This window comes from Hippocampus guttulatus, chromosome 23, assembly GCF_054856545.1.
Source record: "Hippocampus guttulatus isolate MCC_2025c chromosome 23, RoL_Hgut_1.0, whole genome shotgun sequence".
Lineage (NCBI taxonomy): Eukaryota > Metazoa > Chordata > Actinopteri > Syngnathiformes > Syngnathidae > Hippocampus > Hippocampus guttulatus.
In genome coordinates this window covers 1,487,085-1,512,364 of record NC_141283.1, presented here as the reverse complement: position 1 = coordinate 1,512,364, position 25,280 = coordinate 1,487,085, and the positions used below count along the sequence as shown (strand labels likewise).

At 45.2% G+C, this 25,280-nt stretch overlaps 4 protein-coding genes across 7 annotated transcripts; 2 read left to right on the top strand and 2 right to left on the bottom strand.

Annotated features, from left to right (window-relative positions):
• Positions 1 to 94: 94 nt before the first annotated feature.
• LOC147185634 (pre-mRNA-splicing regulator WTAP-like) lies at positions 95 to 5,591 on the bottom strand. Its single transcript, XM_086104535.1, has 8 exons — positions 5,415 to 5,591; positions 4,907 to 4,944; positions 4,768 to 4,823; positions 4,104 to 4,162; positions 3,869 to 3,987; positions 3,483 to 3,661; positions 1,685 to 1,839; positions 95 to 1,342 (listed from the first exon to the last, which is right to left on the bottom strand). Exons 2-8 carry the CDS (start codon positions 4,934 to 4,936, stop codon positions 735 to 737), a joined length of 1,206 nt encoding a protein of 401 aa, XP_085960661.1. The 5' UTR covers positions 4,937 to 4,944; positions 5,415 to 5,591; the 3' UTR covers positions 95 to 734.
• Positions 5,592 to 6,333: 742 nt separating this feature from the next.
• On the top strand, positions 6,334 to 8,746 carry LOC147185633 (superoxide dismutase [Mn], mitochondrial-like). Its single transcript, XM_086104176.1, has 5 exons — positions 6,334 to 6,476; positions 7,535 to 7,734; positions 7,821 to 7,937; positions 8,067 to 8,246; positions 8,325 to 8,746. The coding sequence occupies exons 1-5, from the start codon at positions 6,334 to 6,336 to the stop codon at positions 8,468 to 8,470; spliced, it is 786 nt and encodes a 261-aa protein (XP_085960302.1). The 3' UTR covers positions 8,471 to 8,746.
• Positions 8,747 to 9,252: 506 nt separating this feature from the next.
• Positions 9,253 to 18,307, bottom strand: LOC147185632 (mitochondrial basic amino acids transporter-like). 2 transcript variants are annotated; one of them, XM_086104174.1, is made up of 5 exons: positions 18,179 to 18,307; positions 17,950 to 18,040; positions 12,419 to 12,462; positions 11,818 to 11,901; positions 9,253 to 11,732 (listed from the first exon to the last, which is right to left on the bottom strand). In XM_086104174.1, the coding sequence occupies exons 2-5, from the start codon at positions 18,002 to 18,004 to the stop codon at positions 10,956 to 10,958; spliced, it is 960 nt and encodes a 319-aa protein (XP_085960300.1). In that variant the 5' UTR covers positions 18,005 to 18,040; positions 18,179 to 18,307; the 3' UTR covers positions 9,253 to 10,955. The 2 variants fall into 2 exon arrangements, with proteins under 2 accessions (XP_085960300.1, XP_085960301.1); XM_086104175.1 differs by lacking the exons at positions 17,950 to 18,040; positions 18,179 to 18,307 and adding an exon at positions 15,127 to 15,455.
• LOC147185631 (solute carrier family 25 member 47-A-like) lies at positions 16,068 to 19,773 on the top strand. 3 transcript variants are annotated; one of them, XM_086104171.1, is made up of 6 exons: positions 16,068 to 16,383; positions 17,183 to 17,226; positions 17,319 to 17,390; positions 18,210 to 18,389; positions 18,628 to 18,883; positions 18,984 to 19,773. In XM_086104171.1, exons 1-6 carry the CDS (start codon positions 16,347 to 16,349, stop codon positions 19,295 to 19,297), a joined length of 903 nt encoding a protein of 300 aa, XP_085960297.1. In that variant the 5' UTR covers positions 16,068 to 16,346; the 3' UTR covers positions 19,298 to 19,773. The 3 variants fall into 3 exon arrangements, with proteins under 3 accessions (XP_085960297.1, XP_085960298.1, XP_085960296.1); XM_086104172.1 differs by lacking the exon at positions 17,183 to 17,226; XM_086104170.1 differs by lacking the exon at positions 16,068 to 16,383 and having other exon boundaries at positions 16,557 to 17,226.
• The last annotated feature ends 5,507 nt before the right edge of the window (positions 19,774 to 25,280 follow it).

The following is a 25,280-nucleotide window of genomic DNA, read 5'->3' as shown; positions in this document are numbered from 1 at the left end:
GTTATTGGAATGGAAAGGCACGCCAGCGACACCAGGTGTTATGGAGGTGGTAGCGCTCGTTATAAATCCAAGCACATGCCTTTTGGCGTAAAAATATGTATTAACACCAGTTTATTGGAACAATAACACTTTATAATACTCTGATAAAGCAGGTAGCCTGTTTTTAAGCAATGAATGCGTCTCATGTCAATGTATTGATCAAGAGTAATTAATAAGTGGCTTTTCCTTTGTATTAAAATTCTTTATTGGTATTTGGTCAGTACATGAAAAGGACTGGAGTCCAAATATGAACATCTCTTAGAAACTACTCACAGAATCTTTTGAACTTTTTTTTTCAAACTAAAGTTTAAAATTGAAATAAAAAATATGAACACAGGTCAAGACCTTAAGTGAGATGTTTATGCCGCTTAATTATTGGACTTGACGAATTACAACAGCGGATGTGAGTGGCCAACTCAAATCAATAGCAGAATGAAACATACTAAAGTTGATGTTGAGGGGTTTTTTTTGTCTGAAATGAAACATCCACTCAATTGTGTCTAACATCAACCATTTCCCATGTTCCCAAATGTGTTTCACAAGAAGCTAAAGGGGAAGGATAGGAAAGCAAAATGCCTGACAGCAATTCTGCATTACACACTATGCATTTGTCATTGTGTTCTGTATTTAAAAAAAAAAAATAGAAGGGGGGGGGGGGGACAGGAAAAAAGAAAAGAGACCCCTCCAAGGGTACATTACAAAACGGCGCCGTCGCTTGTGGTGGAGTCCAGGCCGTTTTGAGCATGCCGTGAAGTCCTGGTGCCCTTGATGACCTGGGCAGCAGCCTTGTCCTCGTGGGGGTCAGTGGTGGAGTCCGTGTCGTTCGAGTGCTGAGTCAATGAGGTCTCGCTGCCCGTCGGAGAGTCCACGCTCTCGTACCCTGCGCTCAAAGCGACGGGCGCCCCCGCCCGGCCGCCATGGCTCCCCGACACCTCCTCCGAGTGGTTGGACAGTTTGGTCTCGGCTTCTCCGGGGCTGGACGCCATGGGTGACATGGCAAAGTCTTCGTCGGTACTGCTGACCTCCCGGTACAGGCTGCCGCCTTTCTGGGAAGGGGCCCCCTTGCTGGGCCCGTTGGACACCCTCCCGAAGTCTTTGGCGGCGGGGTCCGAGGGGGCGGCGGCCGACTCGGGCTGGGTGGCCGGCTCGGCGGCGGCTGACGCCCTGCTGGGCCCCGCGGAGACCCCCTGAGGAGGCTGGGTGAGCTGCTGCCGGGTGTCCTTGAGTTGCTGCTGCAGCACAAGGATGGTGCTCTGCATCCCTTCCACCTCCTCATCCAGCTGGATGATGAAGTCATTCAGCTCTATGGGGGTGGGGGGGGGGGGGGGTGTCAACCGGCATCACGTCAATAGCACAAAGGTCTCATAGCAGTGATGGACGATGATGAGCAGGAAAACGGCTCCTTGTTTCACTTCACTTATGAGTTTCTCGGCCATCTTAAAATGGCGGTCATGTTGAGAGATGTCAAAATTAACCGGCAACGAATATCCGATCGAACTACTCAAAATCAGTTTCCAAAAGATTGGTGAGTACATTCATCTCTCAGGTGACATTACTTAATTGTTTTTTTTGTCCATCATGAAACATTTCAAAATAAGATTCTAAAAACTATTGGAGAGTGATTGTCCTTTTGTCACGTTCTCACCATCTTGGCTGCTCTTCAACTCCTCGCTGTACTTCTTCTGCAGCGCCAGCTCGGCCTCCAGCTGGGCGATGCGCCCCTGCGACTGCTGCTTCCCCAGCTCCTGGTTTTCCTGGATCAGCATCCGACACTTGGCCATCAGCTTCTTGCCCGTCTGGCTGCAAGGGAAACAAGGCTGACATCACATGAGGAACCAGGAGACCAAAAAAACATGGCGAGGCCGAGGCATCCCAGCGACAACATTCGAAACGACCATTAAATTGTATCAACAAAGAGAAAGTGGAGAGAAACTGGTCATTTCGGGGAAAAACAAAACAAAAAAACAAAACAGTTTTGGACACAAATAAAACAAAGCCTATGTAAATGGAAAGCCTCTTAAGAGTAAACAGATGCAAGCCGGTACACACTTGGATGAAATGTGATGAAATGGGAGTCACCTCAGTACATTCGGTATTCAACACGAGCACAATTTGGCTCCGTCATATTGGCTATACGGTCCCAGAAAAAAAAGGGGGGGGGGGCGGGGGGCAATTGGAACACGACGAGTTCAAAAAGATTACTGAGGGGCGGCTTTGTGAGGTCATGGCTTTGAACATAGCACAAAACAGTCAAAAGAGCCAAAACAATGCTACAACAGTCCCGCTGGTTGTACAATAATATGAATCTTGCACCACAGACATTTCAATATATAATTTTTTTTTTAAATTTAATCTGCATTCCTGAGGAACCAAGTGACTCTCAATGCAGCTGAAAACAATGGATGTTTCCGTCCCTGGACCTTTAGCAACTCACAGCGCTTAATTGAGGACGTGGGGTTTCAAACCCAAAAGGCACTGTAGGTTATGTCGCTGAATAAGAACGTTAATTCACGGGAGGGGGGCGGTGGGGGCACAAAATAGCTGCGAGAGAGAAGGATCATGAGCTCACGAGTAAACACACAAATACAAGCGGGTACATCATCATCAACTTGAAAGAACATTTTGCATTGACAGCTTGTACTGGCGGGCTTTCGCCTCGGTGTTCAGAAAACACGCCGCTCGACGTCGACGCGCGCGCCAACGAGCCCGACGGTCAAAAAACAAGTCACAAAAATTGCAACAAACAGAAAGCATGGAAACACACTACGTACCATGAATGAGAGGGTGGGGAAATGGGGGAGGGGGGCAGTGGACCCTCGCACCTCGATCCCAAAAGTACATTGCGGGGCGAGGTCGTGGCTCCGCCCACAGTTTTAAGTCTTACTTTTAAACTTGCGCTGCTGCGGTATCTAGACTGTCCCACAAGTCAGTACGCTTCTCAGGTACACGCGTGGGCCTGTTCCACAGTTTAGACGAGTACGACAATTGTCTTTAAAGGCTTCCAATTGCGCTTTTTCAGCTAGCCGCCCCCCTATTTTAAGCTGTCGACTGTCTGCTTTGAGCGGAGGAGGCGGATGGGGTGGCCATATCCGGGTGGTAAAGGGACAAGTCTTCAGGAACAGTCCAGACTCCTCAAGCCCTGTGATGCCGATGACAGGGGTGGGGCGGGGTGGGACACAAGTCTCACCTGACCATACCGTCTTTTTTTCCCCCCCCTTTTCTTTTTTTTTTTATGAAGTTAATGGCCTGCAGCTGCCGCAGCACAGATCAAAATCACCAATGTTTATTTTTTTGGTTTGGTAGTTTGAGTGGTTTTAGTCAGTTTCCCTCCCCCCACCGTGGTTGCTGCAGTGAGAGTGGTGGGGACGTGCAGAAGTCTTGACTTCTATTGGGGGAGGTGGCGGTTTTGGGAGGAGGGGGGGTGTTATTTCGATTGTCGTTACCTATCAGGTGTAAATTTCCAGGCACTCAGTTCATTTTGGGCCTGCTCCAGTTTATCTTTAGTCTGTTCCAGTTCCGCCTTCATTTTGAGGAAAAACAAGTTGATGGCCGGGTCCACCATGGAGGAGCGCAGTTGGGCCGCGCTGGGCTGCTGGGCTTGCTTCAGGTACTGGATGTGCGTCTACGGGGAGAAACAAAAAGCTTACTGGGCTGCAAGGGAGAGAATTTCCCAATACCATCCTTACATTGTGGCCAATGAGGCTGCTTTAACTGATGACACCCAAAATTATCCACAGGCAAAATATAAACACAATCACAATCGCTCATTTTATCCACTCCACTTACGCCTATAATGTTGCCATCGATAAGAACAGAAAGATTTACGTACTGTGCACTCCTGCTCCTTGGTGGCAAGCCGCATGACCAAGATGTTCTCCCTGCGGGCAGAGTCCTGCTGTTGCTGCTTGAGTTTCTCCTCGGATTCCTTCAGGCCTGTTACATCATTGGCTGGCGGTCCCGGAGAGAAGAAAGTAAAGGCGTCAGGAAACTAACCCTCGGCCATCATCGACACGTGTATGATTCCATCAAGAGTCACGCAAGTGTGACGGAGTATGTGTACTTACAACAAAGCTCAGCATATTTGGCCTCCAGGACCTGCACATACGACTCGTGCTGTTTCCACCTAATAACAGGAGAATACATGTGACGCGAGGCTCCTCGAACCAACAGGATATCCCACCAGCGATGTAATCCAGTGAAAAAGTGAAAAAGCTTTTTTTCAATCCACCCCAAATAGGGATGTTCACTTACTAAAGACTTAATTTGCAGCCTTTAAAGTGTTCACGACCCCAACCAAATTCTATCAAAAAACGTAAACGTAAGCCTGTCTGTCATAAATCAGACTGCAGCAAAAATGTCAAGCAATTTGTAGCTTTAGCACTTTTTTTGCTTCATCTTACATCAACATGTGGACTGTACTTAAGCATTTAATTTAGACACACATATATTACTGAATGTCTGAAATGAAGCAGATGTTTACTTTCCATATTTCCAGCCATTGCAATTTGAAAATTGCATTCCACCACACGGCGATGTTGATTTCAATTTAAAAAATTGTTCAGCCCAGGTCCAAAACACATGGAAGGGGGGAAAACTAAGATTTTTGACATGAGGCCTTTCTATTCCACGGATTTTGATCATTGATGCATGGCTGCAGTAGCATGTCACCCGCGATAAACGCGGGTTCACTGTAATGCATGTGTATAAAATGTGTGTGTGTGTATATACCGTGTGCACAGCTCCTCTCGGGTCAAGGTTTTCATATCAGATTCACTGAGGCGAACCTTGTAGAAGAAATAACAAAGCACAGTCAATATTCAGTTGCCATAACAGAATGTAGGATCTGATTTGGGTCAAATAAGCTCACCTTTTTGGGCAAAGGCTCCTCGTTGGTCATTGTGAACTCTGCAGGTAGGGGAGGCACAGTTAGCAAAACAAATGCTTTAAACACACGACAATGCAGTTAAGCTCCTCGAAATGTTTTTTGAAATGCATTCTTTTGCTGAGCACGGCGTTGAAGCGGGACGCTAAGGGGAAGGCGAAGCTACCGGCTAGCACAGAGCGTCCGGAGCCTCGCGAGTGTGGCAGCTAGCACTTAGCACGACACCCATACTAAGCTAATGTTAACGCTCACCCGCTGACTACGCGTCGCCCCCGCTGCTCGATTACACGCATTTATGTTAGCCCATGGCGCGTGGCTTCCACAACCCCCCCGATTTAAAAGCAACAATCATGCCAATATCGCCTATGTTCTCGGCACCTTGTTATCACAAAATGGCGGTGAAGAAAACGACTCCCTCCCTCGCTCGCTCCTTCTCCTCAAACGAGCCCACGGTCGGGCTGCACGAAACGGGGGGCCTTCACAAGCCACTTACCAGCTCCCCCTCCACCTCCCGTTTGCGGTGGTGGTCTCCGGGCGTCTCGGCTGGAACGATTCGTTCACGGCGTGGCGTCGAAGGCGAGGTTATATTTAGGCGAGGAGCTCTGTCATATTGTTTTGCGAAGGCAGGACACAAGCGGAATGGAGCAGGCGAGTTGGATGGCGGCCACCTCCTGCCGAGTCACGCAAAGAGCGCAGCAAGAGAAAAAAATAAGACGTGTCACTCTCCAAATATTTAGTGACACACAATGAACATTTCCGCATTATGGACACCAACTAAAGTTTAAAGTATTATTCGGAACTGTTTATTGTGCGACAGAATTCCATTGTTTCTTCATTAGAATTTTCTGCTGTAGATTGCAAATTTCTCCATTGTGGGACAAATAAAGCTTTTCTTATCTTATTCAATTTAAATAATTATTTTCATGGGTCAAAACTTGTTCAAACCATTTCAACTTTAGCTAATTTAAGACACCATGGGAACTATTGTTTTCAAACTGTCCAAATTTTCATATTCATATTCAGAATTTTAATTTTCATGTCCAAATTTGTTTGTGTTTTGAAGAGAGACATTCTTCTACTCTGATAGACGATCTTTGAAGATCAGTCTGACGTTTTTTGTGATTTTTGCCTTTTTAAGTGTACAAACTATTTTCAAATATTTACTTCATACAAATAATATTTGTATTTTCTATTTTGTCTGCAGTGTTTATTAAAATAGTGACATTAAAAATAGGCATAAAACATCATACATTTATTATTCCGACAAACTACACAATATGAAAAATGTTACGTGTGTATAATATAATGTATAAGGTTTTAAATGTAATTCAGAAATACGAAATCCATTCAATACGTTTTCATTGATTTCAGTGTAGCCCATTTCATTTCGACAACCCCCCCGCGTGTTGACAATGGTACGGTCGCACGCGGCTGTCAAATTGAACCGGCCCAACTTGAGTTCAAGGGCAGTTGGTGAAAAGGCTCCGAAAAGAATCCGCTTCTGTCTCGCTAACATCGTCACCAACATGCTCTGCAGAGTTGCTCATATCCGCAGGTAAAGCGAAAACTTCACCAGCCAGCGGCTCATTGCGCACTTGCTCTACAGGGTTCGTGAAATACCCACGACACAACAACGCTGTGCTGCTTATCCAAAGCTAACCTTGCACATGCTAACACAGAGGAGCTGTCCGGCTAGGTTACTTTGTTGCGCACTCTTTTTGAGAGACACACTAGACTGGTAAATATTGCGCTTACAATGTTGTGCTCAGGTAACATTGTTATGGATTACGTTGCCAATGCATTTCCAATCAAACTAACTTGTAATCAGTCATTTTTTTCATCATCATGAAGGACTTGAATAAAAAAAAATGTCCAATATGGTTGCCCAAATGATGGCACTGTAATCGATAAATGTGCAGTTCCCTTATTTATTTTTAAGCCAAGGCATGTCAGCAAACCGAAACATGCATTATAGTTGCAACTCGATTTATGACTGACTGACCTACCTGAGTACCTCAAGCTCAGCGGCGCTCCGGAAAAACTCATTGCAGTCCTCTACGAGCACAGCAGCGTGGAACGACGCTTCAGGGACTCTGGAGGGCAAACATATCCTGGTGTGTCAGCAATCATTTCTTCTTTTTTTAAGTAGACAATGCAGAGAATAAAACCTAGCTGTTTTGTACCATTCTTAAATAGTGTTAAATCTTTGATTAAGATATCCTTTGACTTTTGGGTTGAGTGAACGCTGGCGCGTTTTGGCTGCCGCTGCTCAACCCGTATTATTTTGTGTTTTTTGTTATTGTAAAGTGTCCTTGGGTGTCTTGAAAGGCGCTTATAAATAAAATCTATTATTATTATTATTATCACATTTCTTTACTCTGTCTTGGATGGTTACCAAACAAGTGTGACGTAAACATAGGTCAGTCAGTCATAAATCGAGTTGCAACTATAATGCAAACAGTGGTTTATCACTTCAACTTTTGATATAATTTGCTTCATAAACACGTGGACTGAATTTATCTAGACATGGCATAAAATCCCACTTAAAACAAATCACACGGTATCTCAACAGTGACCCTAATGAAGGCAAATGTGTCACCGTGTGCGTTTCAGGTGCGCTGCTAGTTTGAGTCAAGCCGTGCAGCAGGCGCACAGACAGAAGCACACGCTTCCTGACCTGACGTACGACTATGGCGCCCTGGAGCCGCACATCAACGCGGAGATCATGCAGCTGCACCACAGCAAGCATCACGCCACCTACGTCAACAACCTCAACGTGACAGAGGAGAAGTATAAGGAGGCGCTTGCAAAGGGTTAGCGAACGTGGTGACGAATCAACGACAAGTAGCAAATTAGAATGATTCATCCTACGCCATCTTTTGGTCGTGGTGTGTTTTAGGAGACGTGACTGTGCAGGTCGCCCTTCAGCCTGCTCTTAAGTTCAATGGAGGAGGTCACATTAACCACACCATCTTCTGGACTAATCTCTCTCCCAATGCTGGTGGAGAGCCACAAGGTAACATTAGCCAAGTAGCATACATTGCCCTTCCCTTTTAGTCTTCGGGAAACATTTGTGACCCCGAGTGGTGAGTCATCACCCAACACTGAATCAAAACGCATGATGCAAAGCGGCATTGTTTGTTAGGGGAGCTCATGGAGGCCATCAAGCGGGACTTTGGCTCCTTCCAGAGCATGAAGGAAAGGATGTCTGCCGCCGCGGTGGCAGTCCAAGGCTCAGGCTGGTCCTGGCTGGGCTACGACAAACAAGGCGGAAGACTTTGCATCGCAGCTTGCGCCAACCAGGATCCTCTGCAAGGGACCACAGGTCAGTCTTGTCTCACTCGGTTTTCCTTGAGTGTCTCTTCCCAAATGCTTCATTCCTTCCGAACTCTCACCCCCCCAGGCCTCATCCCTCTCCTGGGCATCGACGTCTGGGAGCACGCCTACTACCTGCAGTACAAAAACGTCCGGCCTGACTACGTGAAGGCCATCTGGAACGTCATCAACTGGGAGAATGTGAGCGAGCATCTCCAGACTGCAAAGAAATAAAGACTCGTCCATCCATTAGGTGGCTGGGGAAATTAAGTTTGTACAATTTGGTATCATGAACACCTTGCACGGACTTTAATTGCAAATGCATTACCACAGGTCCTCTTCCTGTTGATAAAGCGCACAAAAAGTGACTTCATGTCAAAAACTGACGGCTTACCTGAATCTTTGTGGCTGTACATGGAGTGATGCAATCATAACATGTCGGAATCCGCCGCGGTAAAACCAGTTCATGCATTTTTTTTGGGGGGATGTCTAATAAAATTATGAGTTGAATGGATTTTCTTTCTTGGTTGTTAAGCAAGAGATGTCACAAGTCCAGATGGAAAGGCAACCCCCACTTAAAAACAAAACAAAAAACCCTCACCAGATGAGAAAGTAAAAACTGTACTTGAACATAGTGCCAGAGTGGAAAAAGTGTCCATTCATACCAGCATGCAATTATAAAAGTGCATAGTTTTGGTAGTCACAACTGTTCGAGCAATGCTAAGCTAGCATTAGCACTGGAAACAAACTGACATTCGCGACGGCTGCTTATGTTGGAAACATTCCTCATTTGTAGTCGTGTTACTATTACACCTTTTTTTTTTTGTGTGTGGGGGGATACATTTGAATTAAAAGTGAAAGAGGTGATAAATGTACCTGTGATACGCACTTCCATCTCAGGTTCTTCCTCAGGAACGGTGTTTCATCAAACTCCCCCTTTAAGTAGATTTGGTAGACACGCACATCAAACAAAGAAAATAAAATCGGGAGGGAAGTTTCTCATTTTAGATATGGAATTAGTGTATTAAAAAGAACAATTTATTGACCTCACTGTGCAGATGATTATTGCCACAACAAAATGCAACCATTATCATGTCTACATCTTTCACGTTGAACTCTCACAGTCAACCACGTGACAAATAAAATATTCAAATTGCACACTTGTCACCTCACGAGACAGAGAAAAAAAAAGTCTATACGTTGCATATACATATTCTTTGTACAATAGAAACCATCTCCAAAACAATTCTTCCGTCACATGATGTCAGTTTGTGTAAAAAGTAAGGCAAAATAAAGCAGATACTCTCAAGCTACCAAAACAGTCGCGTGGCTACTACGAGATCAAGTTCTTATTCAACCGCTTTGCAAACCAAGGAGTAATAGAGCTACACTGAAAGGATTAAAAAAAAAAAAAAGTTGTTGAGGCATTTTGTTGCATTTTCTTGGGCAAAAAGTTCCCATTAAAATGAAGTTTTCATTCATTTTAATCTGCTACAATTTTAACGTAATAAAACTACACAACAGCGTTCTCAAAATCATTTTTTTTCCTTGAAAGACTAAAAATGTGAAATGAATTTTTAAAATCCCAAAATATTTTCCTTCAATATGCATCTACGAATCCCAGAAAATACGTATTTTTCCCCCCCTCCTAAATTATCATATTCAACCTCTTTTCTGCATGGCCCTAATACTCCTTTGTACTTTGTCAAGTGTATCAGGGAAAAAAAAAGTTATTCTTTGTGCTTCAGAGAGGGTTCACCAGCAAAAAAAAAATTTTTTTTTAATTGATGACCAGCTGATTGCATAGCTTGACTTATTTTGTTTCTTCCTAGCGACAAATCCAGCATTTCGGATTGTAAAAGCATCACGGGAGAGAATATTATTTTGCACACTTTCCAAAACATAAATAGGTGTCATTATAGTACAGCACTGTCCAGTTCTGGATCGGAAATACAATACATTCCTCAGAAGTAAAAACCTTGTACGCACAAACCCCCCCATTCCCCCGCCCCCCATCAAAATTTTTTATAAACACGCCAGTTATAAATATTCCCTCCCTCTTTTGGTTAATGTTCCCTCCACATTCCGCCACCTCATATCTTTGTTGTGCATTTCTAAAGCGCTTTTGGTCCCGGGTGTCAATCAAATCAATATCGATTTTTGTGATTGTATCGACGCAAATAGGTGCGACGCAAATTTAACTCATGAAAAAAAAAATCGATGATGCCAGAATAATTTCAATACATTTACAAGGATAAAATGTAATATTCTGGGGAGCAAAAAAAAAAAAAGTATTGAAAATACAGTTGCATCAAGAAAATAAGGTGCAATATTATGACAATTCAAGAGTATTTCGGAGGAGGAAAATGACTTATCTCAATGACATTTTCTGGGGGAGGATATTTAACTATTCTCCCGATTTTATTTTCCTTCATCCACGCCTCATGTAAATACACACAAACAAGTGCATATCTCAGCAAGTGCAAGTGGTTGCTGCTTGACAAGTTTGAACAACTGCGAAGCGAAAAAAGGTTGGGCTCGAGGAAGTTAAAAAAGTAGCCGGCAATCGTCGTGATTAACTCATTCAGTACCAGCCAATTCTAGACCAAGTCTGAAAAGACGTTTAAAAACGTCTTTGGGAGTGAATGAGTTAAGCGGTCGGGACTTCGCCTCGCTGGGGCTGTAAAGTGTCATCAGTAGACGGAACAGAGAAGCGTACTCACAGGCCGGAAGTCTGGGCTTGAGCCTGACCTTGAGGGTGACGCCCGGCGGGCTGGGGCGCCGCCTCGCAGTCGCCGGCGCCCTGCTCGGGCCCCCGCGCGTACATGAGCACCAGCGCGACGGTGGCGAAGGTAGCGGCGTTGACGGGGAAAGCGCGGAGCAGCGTGGAGGTGAGCCCCCGCGTGAACACCACGTAGCCCTCCTTGCGCACGCTCTGCCGCACGCAGTCGGCGATGCCGCCGTACCGGTTGACGCCGCCCACGCCGTCCGCCTGCAGCCGCGACTTGATCACGTCCACCGGGTAGGTGGAGAGCCACGAGGCCATGCCCGCCAAACCGCCGGCGAACAGCAGCTTGGGGATCAGGTAGCGGTCGTCGGGCTCGCAGCCCAGCTGCCTCGTCAGCACGTCGTACGCCAGGAAGTAGATCCCGAAACCCGGCGTCTCGCGGACAAAGGTGGTCACCATGCCCCTGTTGATGCCCCGCAGGCCCTCGCGGCGATAGATGCGCAACAGGCAGTCCGCCGAGTTCTTGTACATCTTCCGGGAGGACTTCTTCTCACCCGAGCCCTGCATCTGCATGCGCGTCTTTGCCAGCTCCATCGGGCAGCAGATGACGCACTGTATGGCGCCCGCCGCCGCCCCCGCCAAGAACTGGTTGGTGGGCGTGTCCCGGCCCAGCATGCGCATGGCGTTGCCCTGCACGCCGAACACGATGGCGTTGATGAAGGTCAGGCCCATCATGGGGGAGCCGATGCCTTTGTACAAACCAAACATCTGGAAGGAGGCACGGAGGAAGCGTTTCAATAAGACTTTTGCGGTATTTCACGTCCAAGAGTAAGGGAGTGTTGTCAATACGTACCGACTCCTGGCGTATGATTGATTGGAAGCAGTGAAAGGTGCCGCGGTACAGAGGCTTACTAGCATTCTGGACCTGCAGTCTGACCTGGGGGGGGGGGGGGGGGGGGGAACACACAACCGCGTTTTGTAGCCACACCCGCCATTTCCTGCGTCAGTGAGGTGGCATGTCAGGCCATTTGGCTGCCTGCACGCACTGCACTTATTTGTACACTTCTGTTCACGAAAGAAAACCCCAACAATGGTCACTGAAATCACTTGAAGCTAAATAAAAAGTCAAAACAATTACAAATGGACCGAAAATGAACACTGTCCCTACCGTGAAGCTCGGAGGACGCTTGCGTATGTTCTGGGGCTTCTTTGCTTATTCAGGCACAGGCAAGTGGCTTCAATCCGTTGCAGGGTACAAAAAAATATCAAAAGTGTCTCAATATTTCGCGGCTGTACAAGCCACCATTTTTTTCCTTTTAAAGATTCTGTTGAACCACAATTTAACCTATTTCAGTGACCTTTGTGGATTTCTTTTTTTCATCAACCGAAGAGTACAAACACCCCCCCACTCCCACCCCAGATATGTAAATCAGTGTTAAAGTGTTCTTTCCTACCTTCACTGTGTCAAATGGGTGACCAACTAAAACTCCAGCAGCACCTGAGGACAAACCACAAACGAGGCATTCAAAATATGTGAATTTGTTCCAGCGCGATACACACCATCAATCTTGTTGACTCGACACCGAGCGCGGCTGGTATGTCGCAAAGCGAGGCCTGAAAACAAAAGAGAGTTTTTTCCTGCCAACAATTGAAAACAGATTCCCCTCAAAAATCTGAGAATTGGCAAATGTCGGATACAAAGTATGCTGGGTTCACTTTTTTTTTTTTTTGTCCTCAATGAGTAAACATATTTTTACTTTTTTTTTTCCTAAGAAAAAAATCACTTAAATGTTTTTTCTTTAAAAAAAATCCTACCAATAACTTTTTTTCCTTCCAACACTTTTTAATGGGTTTTAAAAATAACTCATAATATTAAGACTACAGAAAAAATACGTCTTCCTAAACCAAATACAACTTTTTTTCTCTTTTTTTTTTATCCCCACGAGTATGATCATGAATAATATTTTAAGATTCTAAGTCTTATTTTACGCAAGAAGTAAATAACCTTTTCACGTTATGATCAAGACTCTCATTCTAAAAAATGAAATGCACCCTCATTTCCTTCGATTCCAACTTTTAAGTTGACTGACATGCAGCAAAATGATGCTATCATCATCTTTCTGAGTGGCGACAGGCACGCTGTCACATCACCTGGCCCTGAACTGAGGTCATTTCTGAGCCACCTGAGTCTCATACGGAGTCTGCAACCAGTACGCAAGCACCTTCACAGCGAACAAAAATAGAGCGCAACATTCTATTCCCGTGGGTGACTGAAAGGCAACCCAAGGTCGAAGACAGGTCAAGTGAAAGTAACAAAAACATTTCATACACCACTAAAGATAACCTGCAACCTGATAGGCTGTCCACTGTAGTAACCGCTGTCCCTGAAAGGGATTAGGATGGACACCAATCTTAAAACTTTACAATCGAAAGAGACGAAGGGCAGTTTGCATTGAAAACCTGCGGCGGTTGCCGTCCTCAGTTGTAAACAAACGTCTGAAAGCTCATCCCCACGTAAGCACCTGCTTGACCACATGACCCGTTTGTAAAGAGAGCGCCAGGAAAAGAACACAAACGTGTGTGTGTGTGTTGACTCAAATGACGCCGGCCATTGATCTCAATCAACCACTACTAGCGTGTGCGTCACGGACACAAGAAAGGTCACCTAAATAAATAAAAAACAACGTGTTTTAAAAATACAGTACACGACAGAGGCTCCCTGCGTGTTTAAGTAGCAGTTTGAAGTTTTAGAACTACCATGACACCTATGCTAGTTTCTTGTAGCCAGCCTATGGCGTTTCGTATTCAATGTTAGCATTAAGCTAGCAATTCAATATGATAATTTGAACATTCACCGTTTAAAACAAACAAGCAAACAAAAAAGGCAAAATTTATAGCTGATGTTGTTTTTGGCCCACCGCAACAAAGTTACATGAGAATGTTGGCAAGCACGTGCCCCAGCAGTGTACTGTCGACAAAGCCTGCCATTGGTCAGCATAGGGGTGTGTGCATACCCCTTCCTATCATCCGTGTCATGTGTGTGGAAACTTCACACACCCGCCGGTGGCTGACAAGCTCAACTGCTCATTTTGGTCGCACCTCAAGCGGAACAACACGGGCTTAAGGAGGGCTTAACCTTCACGAAACGTCATTCGTTCTCCTTGTTTGCCGCGTAATGGTGGCCCAACAGCTCATGATTGCAATGACAATCTCTAGTCAAAAGTAAAGACACAAATCCATCCCCCCCCCAAAAAAATTGAAAATCGTGAGATAAGGAAGTGATCTTAAAAGAAAAAAAAAACATTAAGTAAGAAGAGGAAATGTAGGAAAACCAAGGTTACGACAATATTGCGACATTAGATTAAATCGAAGTTACAGTACAAGAATAAAGTTGCAAAGTTATGAGTTTAAAGTGATGTCACAAAGAACGTCAAAGGCACAAGCCAAGTCTGAATGATACGATATGAAGTGGCGGAGTTACGAGGAAAAAAAAATTGTATTGTTGAAAAAAATTTGCAATGTTTACACGATATAGATTTTTTTCTCTTTCTACAATATTAGTCATTTATACTTGATATTCCAAATCTATTTTGTAAAATGAGAATTTTTATTCTCATAACAAGCAACCTAAAACTACATCATATCCAAACCATTTTTTTCTTGTAAAATTCTGAATTTACATTAAATTGCTACTTTTTTTCCCCCTCATATTTGTTGGGGAAAAAAATCACCTCTCCCTTGTGATCAGCCTTGATTTTCGCATAATACATTCTCATACATCTCTTGACCCTATTTTTTGCCAATCAAAATGTAGGCGCGGCTGCTTAAATCGAGACTGATTGAATTGTTCAAATGAGCGTCTTGCCAAGCACCAGTGATGTTCCATTCCAGCAGACATTTCACGGACCTTCAGTGTCCCATGACCATCCACAAACCACCCAGAAGTGCATGAAACTAAGATCGGCGTTGCTCTCGTGATTTTTAATCTAAAAACCTGCACGGAGCTCCACTGTGCAGACTCTGGAGTGACGGCTCAAGAGCGATCTCGATGCGCTCCATCGTGCCCGCGGATCTACTTTGAATTTGCATTTAGTCGTAATCAGAACGCAGAGTTGCATCACTTTATCAAACGGGAAGGGATGGGGGGGGGGCGCGCACTTACCGCCGACGCAGCCAGCCACAAAGTCCATCACCGCTCAACACCGAGTCACCTGGCTGCGTTTGAATGATTCCCCACTCTCTACGCAAAACACGTTAATCTCGCTTCTTTTCCACACCCACTTAATCGATTTCCTTGACGCCCAGGCGCGTAGTGGCGGCTGTAATCTGTTTGATGAACTAATTGAAGCGACGCTTAAGCGAGCACTTGGCGAGACTCTTCCTTCCCTCCCTGTTGGCTTGCGTGTCACGTTTGGCTACTAATTTGTAAATCTTTATGCTAATACAAGCACCGCGTGACCTTTTCGTCTTCACGGAAGCGCGCTTGACAGCTTTGTGTGCTTGCTTCACAGAAGTTGTCTTGGAGCAGTGGGCGTCATAGGAAGTCAACTCACGGGGGAGGGGTTTGGCAGCTTTTTGACCAATCCGAGGTCGGGAACGGAGCCAACACCTGCTTGTACCAATGTTTATGTCCCATGATTGGCTAACGCGGGGAGTGTTGGGGAGGGGCTCCAAAGGTTTGAATTACTTCAGGGCGGGGTTTGGTGGGTTCCTGACCATTAAAAGGGCTCGAATGAAGTCAACACCTGAGCGTATCGGCTGTTCTCGCCTGCGATTGGTTAATGCCGGGAAATGGCTCATGGCTCTCAACAGCGTCACGGCACGAGGAACGTTTATCTCGATTCCGAAAAAATACACGTGGCAGTCGCTGTGTGTTATAATACTCCCCAAAATCATCTGTCAACTTTTTTTTAACAGGATGCAGTTTCCAGAACGTAACCGGAAATAACAGACCGGTGTGGTTGACCAATCAGCGAATGGTAATAACGCTTTCATTTTGTTGTGTACACCCTTTACGCCTGCCATCGACCAACCCGGGGAAGGGAAGGGGAGTGGTCTTAAATGATGTCACGTGGGGATTTACATATGTGAAACGTCTCGAGAAAACACTTTAAATGACTAGCAATTTCTTTGACGTGCGCTCAAAGCTGGAAATTGTGATGACGTTTGGCTCACCGCCACTGACAGCCTCTCTCGCTTTAAATGATCTATTTTTCACGAACGACTCTCCTCCCGCACTTCATCCCGAGGACGTTACATAACAGTTACGCGTGCAAGGAAGTCAGCGAATGCAGTGCGAGGCAACAGCAGCGCCGGTGACAAGGAAAATGGCCATATGCTCCGACATAATTTCACGCGAGGTTCTATTTACATGCTTTTAGGATGCACGTCGCCGATTTCGTCTCCGGCTCGTTGGCAGGTAACAGCCGAAAACAACATTGCGGCTACTACATTTTTTGATGGTATTTGTCTGTTTGAACTAATACCGACATCGTTCGGGCTAAAAGTAGATATCAATGAACATGTAGGTAATAAACAACGGATAGCCACTCACATACCCGGAACATACCCGGCAAACCGATTATAAACCAAGTTGTAAACTGAACCTTACGGCTTCCGTAGTATTTTCTTCAGGGGTGTAGCTAGCCACTGAGGTGCCCTTCACATTCACGAGAGTAACTGTAATTCTTCACGTAGTGTACTTTAATCCAATGTTGACAAAACGTGAGTGAGTTTTTAAAAAATATGTAATTATTATATCACGGCATAAATCATTAGTTGTACATCAATCTTTAATCAGATTTTGAATCTTAATTTTTATCACCACAAAAAAAGTATACATTTGACAACATTCTCCTATTTCTTGAGCTTGCTTAAATCCTTAAAAGGATTCACTTGCAAGCAAATCCCAGCAGCGGTTTTGCAGTTATGAAGTTGTTAAAAGTTGTAAAGTTATGAGAATGAAGTGACGCTACAAGAAAAACATCACTAAATTCCAAGAATAAAGTTGCTATGTTCCATAACGAAAGCAGTAAGGTTGAGAGACTAAAAGTTGCCGAGTTAGAAGAGTGAATCGGGGTTACAAGAAAGTCATAATGTAATGAGAATAAAACCAATTGCGAAGAAAATAAGCAATGTTATAAGACAATTGTTAGGTTACGAGGTGGTGTGTGTGTGTGTGTGTGTGTGTGTGTACTTGCTTTCCTTTCTTTGCGCAGGGGCCTGTGGCGTGGCTGTGGGATACCCTCTGGACACTGTGAAGGTGCCCGGTTTCAATTTTTATTTTTTTTAATTTGCAAATATGATTGGAAACTCCATGTAAAAACTCAGCACTCATCTACTTCCATTCTCCAGGTCCGGATCCAAACCCAAAGACAGTTTTCGGGAATATGGCAATGTATCGCCACCACGTTTTTCAAAGAAGGGGTGAGAATATATGTGCATGGCCTCTTCATTTGGAACACAATCCGAGCATTAATCTGACAGTATTTCGACGAGAGTGGGTGTTGCAATGGCGTCGAACAGATGACTCTGAATTATAAGTTTGAGCTGATTATTTTTATTGCGCTTGATTTAATTCATGTTTTGTCTTGGGGTTTGATTTAAATCATGTTTGTTTGTTTTGTTTTTTTACATTGGTTTCCATTACAATTCTGTTGAACCCCACCCCCCCCAGCCCTTCCTCTATTATGGCACACCTGCAGATGGAATGTGGTGGTGTCTTCTGCCTTAAAGCAGGAATGTTGCCCCGCCGTTTTTTTTTTTTAATCCCCTAAATCCATACTGTGCTTGCCTTATAGGAGCGAGGGTTGTCGCCCCCCCCCCATTTGCTTTTTCTTTTAATTGGCGAAAACGGGGCGCTGTCAAAAAAAAAAAAAGAGGTGACCTAGCGGCATCAGATATTTTGCAGGTTTACGCAAATTCTACATGAGCATTTCTATTAATGCTTGTAGAGGGATAAGACAAGACAAGGAAGAGGCCTTACGATTTCCGTGCAGATGGAGGAAATTACTGTTGGTCCGCTTGCAGTGGGGCCACATTGTCACGTTCCAGACCGATTCGCAACAAGTGAAAATCTGCAAAAGAGAGATCAAACTTACTTTAACCCTTTCATGGAGGGCGGATACGCCATCGGACAGCTTATCATGTTATCAAGTTACAGGGTGAAAGGGATAAAAAGACTTAAAAATATATATCAAAAAAAATAAACATACCCATGTACAATATTTTCCATGATGACATCAGGTGCACGGCTTCTTCAAAGGCATGGCGCTGCCGATGACGACCATCTCCATCACGTCGTCGGTGGCGTTCGGGATCTACCGAAACTGTCTGCAGTGTCTGAAGCAGGCGCGAGGGACTGTCCACGTCCCCAGTACCAAGCCGGAGATCTTCCTTTCAGGACTGGTTGGCGGAATAACGCAGGTACCCAAAAAACAAACAAACAAATCGCCATCATATGCAACACCGCACAAGACTTAAGCTTGGAAGCTACATACTCGTCACTGTTGACTGTTTCATCTTAGTCCATCCTTCCATTTTCTATTACGCGTTCCGCATCTGTGCCATCATCTGCATCACACAAGCTACAGAAAATGGACGAATGGATAATAATAATAATAATATTCTAAAGTGACACACGTGCTTCGCTTTTCTTGCCAAGGTGTTGTTTGTAGCGCCCGGTGACATGGTCAAAGTGCGCCTCCAGTGTCAGACAGAGTCGATGCGGCAAGGGAGCAAACCCAAGTACCGCGGACCGGTCCACTGTCTGCTGAGCATCCTCAAGGCGGAAGGTCCGCGGGGGCTGTACCGGGGAGCCCTGCCACTGGCGCTGAGGGACGGCCCTGGGTTCGGCATGTACTTTCTGACCTACAACACCGTTTGCGAATTGCTGAGTGAGAGCAGAACGGAGAAGCCAGGTGAAGGGCGACACTCGATGACAGATTTTTTTCCATAAAGAAACTAGGTTGTATCACCCAGCGCTCGCTTGACCGCAATAACGTTTGTCTCGTCTTCTAGCCTGGAGCGCGGTGATGTTGGCCGGGGGCTTTGCGGGAACGGTGGCGTGGTCCATGAGCACGCCGATGGACGTGATTAAGGCCCGCCTGCAGGTGGATGGCTCACGGGAGACGCGGCGATACAGGGGGTTGATCCACTGCATCGCGGAGACCACGCGCACCGAGGGAGCGGGCGTCTTTTTCCGGAGTCTGGGCATCAACTGCCTACGCGCTTTCCCCGTCAACCTGGTGGTGTTTGTCACCTACGAGCTCTTAACTGGCCTTCTGCAGGCTAAACCGGACAGCGCCGACACCCCTCGGGTGGGCTTGGAATGACAGCAGGCATCCTGTTGACTTTGGGGGTAACCCCATTCGTGAAAAGGGACACATGGAAGAAGCTCCAAACGAAAGTCAAGCGCACAACACGTTCATTGGAGTTTCTTTAGGGAAATCGTGTCCCCTTGTGGAGGGCTGTAGAATCGCTTGCGTTGTTTTTTTTTTGTCATTGTGGCTCAAGCAGATTTGACGGTCAAAGTAATTACATTTTTAAGGTGTCATCCATGCAATGTTTATGATTAAATATATAATTTGCGTTTGCATGCACGATTGCCTGAGATGTTTATACTTGTGAGGCCGTAAACAAAGACCCACCAGAACAAACCCACGTTTGAATACATTGCATAAGTGGACATTGTGAGACAACCTTCAAGAAAAAATAACCCTCAAATACTTTTAACGGTAATTTACAAAAGGCGTCTCGTGTTTTTCAACGCACATGCACATAAAACAAGCTTCGCCGCAGCTTCTCAAAACGTGTTTATCGGTTTCTGATGATCTCACGCAACAATTTAACGCCCATTACCGAGTAAGTTAAGAACCTTGCTAAAATTCCACGAATCTGACTTGTTACTGTGAAGCAATGGAAAAAAAATATCTCAATGTCGCCTTTTGTTAGCTGCTTTTGATTCAAAGCCTGCGTGTCATTTGGCCCGGGGGCAACAACGGGGAAATAATCATGCCCAAAAGAAAACGGCAGTGGATTCCATTGTACTTCCTTAGTTTACACACTCAGCTGTCGATGGGACCAGAAGTCTATTTGAAAGAGGCGTCTGTTGAGAATTATGCAAATACAAAAAAGTGTAATCTCGCCGTTTTGCTCAAATGTTTTTTTTTTTGGGGGGGGTGTAGTGAATAACCCCGGTGTTGTTCTAAAACTCATCTTCCGTATTCTGGGCGTACTGCAATTCTATTATTGACCGCTAGATGGGGGCATACAACTTACTCTGGAGACCGTGTAAATTTGTAAGAAAGAAAAAGAGCTAAAAGCCAGAATTTATGAACGATTATGGTTATCGAGTCATGATTATTCTGTGCAACTGAACAGTATTCCATTTTTATAAAATCCCATTCCATCATATACTGCAATAACTGTTCCGCGGAAATGTTCTTGACAAAATCTAAATGATTCGGACAAATTGTTCTGGAAGTCAATTTCTCTAGGTTGGCAGCTTTGCTGACTGCGGGGGTGGTCTGACGTATAAATAGCGCAATGGAGGGGGAAGTTCTGTTTCGTAAATAAGTTCCCTGTGCAGTATCGAAGATGGATTGGCAATTGGCGCTCCGGGCGACCCAAGAAGGGGCTGAAAATGGAGCGCGTTCTTTCCACAGTTTCTACGATCTTACATCATGCCCTTTCACTTGATTTAAATTGACGTAGACTGTATATATAAATGCACTTTGTCATATAGCTAAACTAAAAATATTCCACAAATACAAAAAAAAAAAACGATGCTTATTATGTCATAAAAACTCCACTAGTGGCATTTTTATGGGTTCAGTGGCTCCATGAGATCATTACCATTCACAGCAGCACGCTGACATCACGTCTTGACATTAAAGCAACACGGAGAGCACCAGCTGTGGAGAAAAAAAAAAAAAAAAAAAAGATAAAACGCGCTGATAATGACCGCGCCGAGCAAGCATGTGAACAAGTTCACCGCGTCAGTCTTTCTGCCCTGTCCGCATCGCGTCTGCGCACCGTCCGTCCTTTCATAACGCTCATAACACTCGGGGCCCCCCTTTTTCGCGCCGATTGCTGTCTGGGCTATTTTGGGACGTCTGCGCTCTCACGGCGGTGACGTGTGCTGCTGGGTAAAACATTTGCAGCAGCTCAGGCGGCCCTGGGCCCCAGCGGAAGCCTCAATCGGCAGGGGGGAAATGGATGGAAGATGAGCGAGCAGACGGGAGAATATTAGTCAGCGAAGGATGTTATGTTGGAAAAGGCGCGATGACGCGGGTATCAATGTACAAAAAGTGGTATTAAAGATGATATTTTGCAGACAAAGATCACCTGAAGCGGGAATGCCCCGCCTATTACGCGGTTTCGTTTCAGAATACACTTCCCCCAATTTGTGCTCGTTCTGTAGTGCTCCAACATGCCACAAGGCGGCGCCAAACCCCGCCCACATAGGAATTGGTCTCGAGGAAATGTTGAAACGATAGATCTCGCAAGATTGAATATCAGGCCTGAATGCAGAATTATTCAAGACAGACCAGAGCTGTTACAACCAGTCTTTGCGTGGGAAGCCAAGACGATAGCAGACGATTGAGCTCAAGAATGAATTTGGAGACTACCGAAGAAGGGAACCTTGAGAGACTGTGCACCATTGTTCATACTAATAACACAAGGTCAAGTCATCATCAGATGCCCTTGAGATACAATAGGTCAGCAGCAAGCAAGGATTCAGAAAGAACAGCGGATGCTGAGACCAGAAGGACATTAACCCTTTCATGCACCAATAATGATAACCTGTAACCTGATAACATGATAGGCTGTCCACTGTACTAACCGCTGTCCCTGAAAGGGTTAATGAGCAACGGACAGAGCGGCAAGGGCAGCTGTCCATGCAATTTACAGATATGGAGAAAGCCTTTTGATAGCCTCCATAGGAACTCCCTATAGAGATTTCGCACGCATACTGAGTACCAACTGAGCTCATGCTCATTAAGTATTTCGCATGCACTGCAGGCAAGTGCAACCACACTTTTTTTTTTTTGAAGTGAAAACGAGCATAGGACAGGATTGATGACCACGGCGATGTTTGGCATCAGAGTTGAGTGAGCGGCGAGACAAATGACTTGAAGACCAACCAAGAGGACATAGATCGAACAACCACAGAGGAGACAAAGAGAATCGACCCCTTCACCAGATGATGACAAAAATCAACGGAGACAGAGACGACAACAGACATCGAGGGGGAGAAGACGACCACGTCTCAAGGACAGCACTAACAAAAAAATAAACAAAAAAAGAAAAAAAAGGGCAGTTTAAGTCAGGCACACAAAAGTCACCTCAAGCCATGTGTGTATCTGTGTGTGTGTGTTCGCTGGTGACCTGGCTCAAGTGTTGGCTGGTTAGAAAAAAAAAAACAACAAAAAAAAAAACACTTGAACAAAAGTCGTGTTGTTGTTTGAGCTTATTTGAGGACATCTTAACGGAGGTCTCACCGCTTGATGTGTTGAGTTATGCAAACTGGGTAAGTCGCGCTTAATAAGTGACCGTGTACATTCTGTATGTCTCCGTACTAGATTAGGGATTTATGCTCAACATGCACAGTCTTAGCCGCCTATGCGGCATGACCTTTTACCTCTGCTGCTTACACAGCAACGTGTGGTGCGGGTGTGTGTGTGTGTGTGTGTGTCTGTGTCTGTGTGGACCACGTTCCGAACTGTTTCAAAATTGCAATGTGTGGAGGCCGCTGCCTTAGTAGCCGAACACCAGGTAGCAGTACGCCTTGCGAGAGACCCATTCAATTGGGCGTCAATCCACCCCGGTGAGCCCCCAGGCTCAGGAGGACATTCGGTTTCCTTTACAAAAGAAGCCTTGTATCCGCAAGCTTTTGTCTTTGCGCCGGCGTAGCTTCAAACCCTCCGTTTGACGCCGACCTCCCCTTGACATCAAAATAATAGTCGGGGCCCAATTAATTGCGTAACCTATCAGATCGGCCGGTTGTGTTGTCGGCTTCGCCGCGACGCTCAATTCCGCAAGGCCGCTATATTTGCATTAATGCGGTCCGTCATTCCCATGGATGGGGAGTGCGGTCCGACCCCGGCGTCATAGCCGTGTTTGTCCAACAACACCAGCCTACTTTGTAATTGACGGGGCGGAAGGCCAACTTTTTTTTGTCCACAACAAACAAACAATGTCGTTCTCATGGCTTGCAAAGCATTGAATTTGACATATGGGGAATGCGGTGGTTGTTGGCCAGAATAATGGCTACAAACATTGCCTCCAAGGGGCTCTGGACGGTTGCATAATAGTGCTAGTTGGTGGGGATGTTCAACGGTTTATCCATGAAACCATAGAGATACTTTATCAAGTGTGGAAATCAGCTTTTTTTTTTGAAACCTTGGACATGTTGACGTTCACGGGGCACGCTAACTTTCAAAAGCCGTTAAAAAAAAAATAATATATATATATATATATATATATATATAATCACAATAATAATAAATTAATTAAAATTGATTTTCAGTTAGTTTTTAGTCAGTTTTAAGAGTTATTTTTCGAAAATGTTCTTTTTAGTTTTAGTTTTTGATTTAGCTTTTATTTTTTATTTTTTTAAATCAACTCAAGTCAAGCAGTCGAATCAGGTCTTGTCATTTTACTCAAGCGTGAGCACATGATCACAACCAGTTTTCATTCACACACTAACACAGTTTGCTGACGGTAAAGTTCACGTCAGGTCTCCAACGCCCGCCCCGCCTACCCGATAGTTATGGTAGCGAAGAGTAAACAGGTCACCCAAGCAAGTGTTCCAGCTTGTACAAAAGGTTGGACACAGCAGGCTAGCATCACAGAACCCCCCGTGCTGGTATTCTCTGGATGTCAGAAAACAGTTGTAAACGCTCCAAATGAAAAAAAAAAAAAAAAGCTGCCCTACTTAAGTCTTTTGTGGCAAAAAGGGGTTCCAACTGTCGCTGGAGTTTGGGATGAAGTATCTCCCCGCTGATGCCATTGTGGGGTCATGAGAACAAACGCAGGGGCCTTATTAAGCCTAATTGTTAGCATCCATCTGGAGAGCTGGCGCGGCCCCACGACAAATAGCAACACTCAATGACTTTGAGCAAATTCGTTTCTCTTGGGCTTCTTTGCGTGACGCCGCCCTCGACGAGCCGCCATCCCCGCCGGGCTGCTACAACCCAGGCGCCCGTCGTCCAAACGCTGCATGACTACACCGAATTTTGATTAGTCCACGCGAATGTTTTCGACGAGTGGAAAAAAAAAAAGGGCCTCATTAGGAAAGAAAGAAGGTCGCGTTTGAAAGCAAACGCAAAATGGACGATAATGGCGTTAACGTCATCCGTTCCATATCTATAAATAAAGATCGGATGGCCGATCCGGTCATCCGTCCGTCCGTCTATTATCCAACATCCATTTAGCCCTCTATGCAGCCATCACTTCATCATTTATCATTCTTATCCAGTCATTAATGGCCACTCACTTATCCTTCCATCCGTCCCTCTCCCTACTCTGTTTATAATTTACAACACCCAAGGGTGTCATTGGGGGAGACAAAAAGTCGACAGTAAATGGGAACACCCTTTTCGAGACACTCATCCGTGTCTATTTGTAATCAGTGCTCGTACATCTGGACCGACAGCGTGGACCAGAACCACCGGGGCCGGCCTCAACGTCTCTCTTTCCCAAGAAAAACGGCCGAGTGGCTTGACTCAGGAGCCCGAACGGAAAGCCGCGTAGCGCATTGTAATTGCAATTAGTCACAAAGCAAACGTTTGAGTGGAAAATGCCACTCGGTTTCTTTTCGGATTAGTCCAAATGCATCTCATTAAACACTCCAGCATGCGATTGGCCCCCCGGTGGGGTCGTGAGGTGCAAACACAACAATGCGGCTCGCTCTAACGTTGCGCATTGCGTTAACAGTGACGGCGACAACGAAAGGGTAGAAAAGCGGTTTTGCTATTTATTTTAACTGATTGAAATCTACCCTTCAAGATAGTTCGCGGCGATAATAAAACATGATTGATGCTCTAAGATTGTAAGGAGCGTGAAACCGTTTAATGGAGTCAGTAACTGGAACAAGTTTAGATCAATGGGCAATCCGAACACAAGCCGATTACGTTTATTTTTGATCCGCTAGCACGGAAACATGCCTTATACATCTCGGATAAGTTCCCGGGATGCAAATATTTAGACATATACAGCATGGCTGAGGGAAATAACTCAACTCCGGGGAGATTATTGGGTATTACTGTAAGTCCGGTTTGTTGTAAAAGTACGAAAGTGGCATTTTGAATC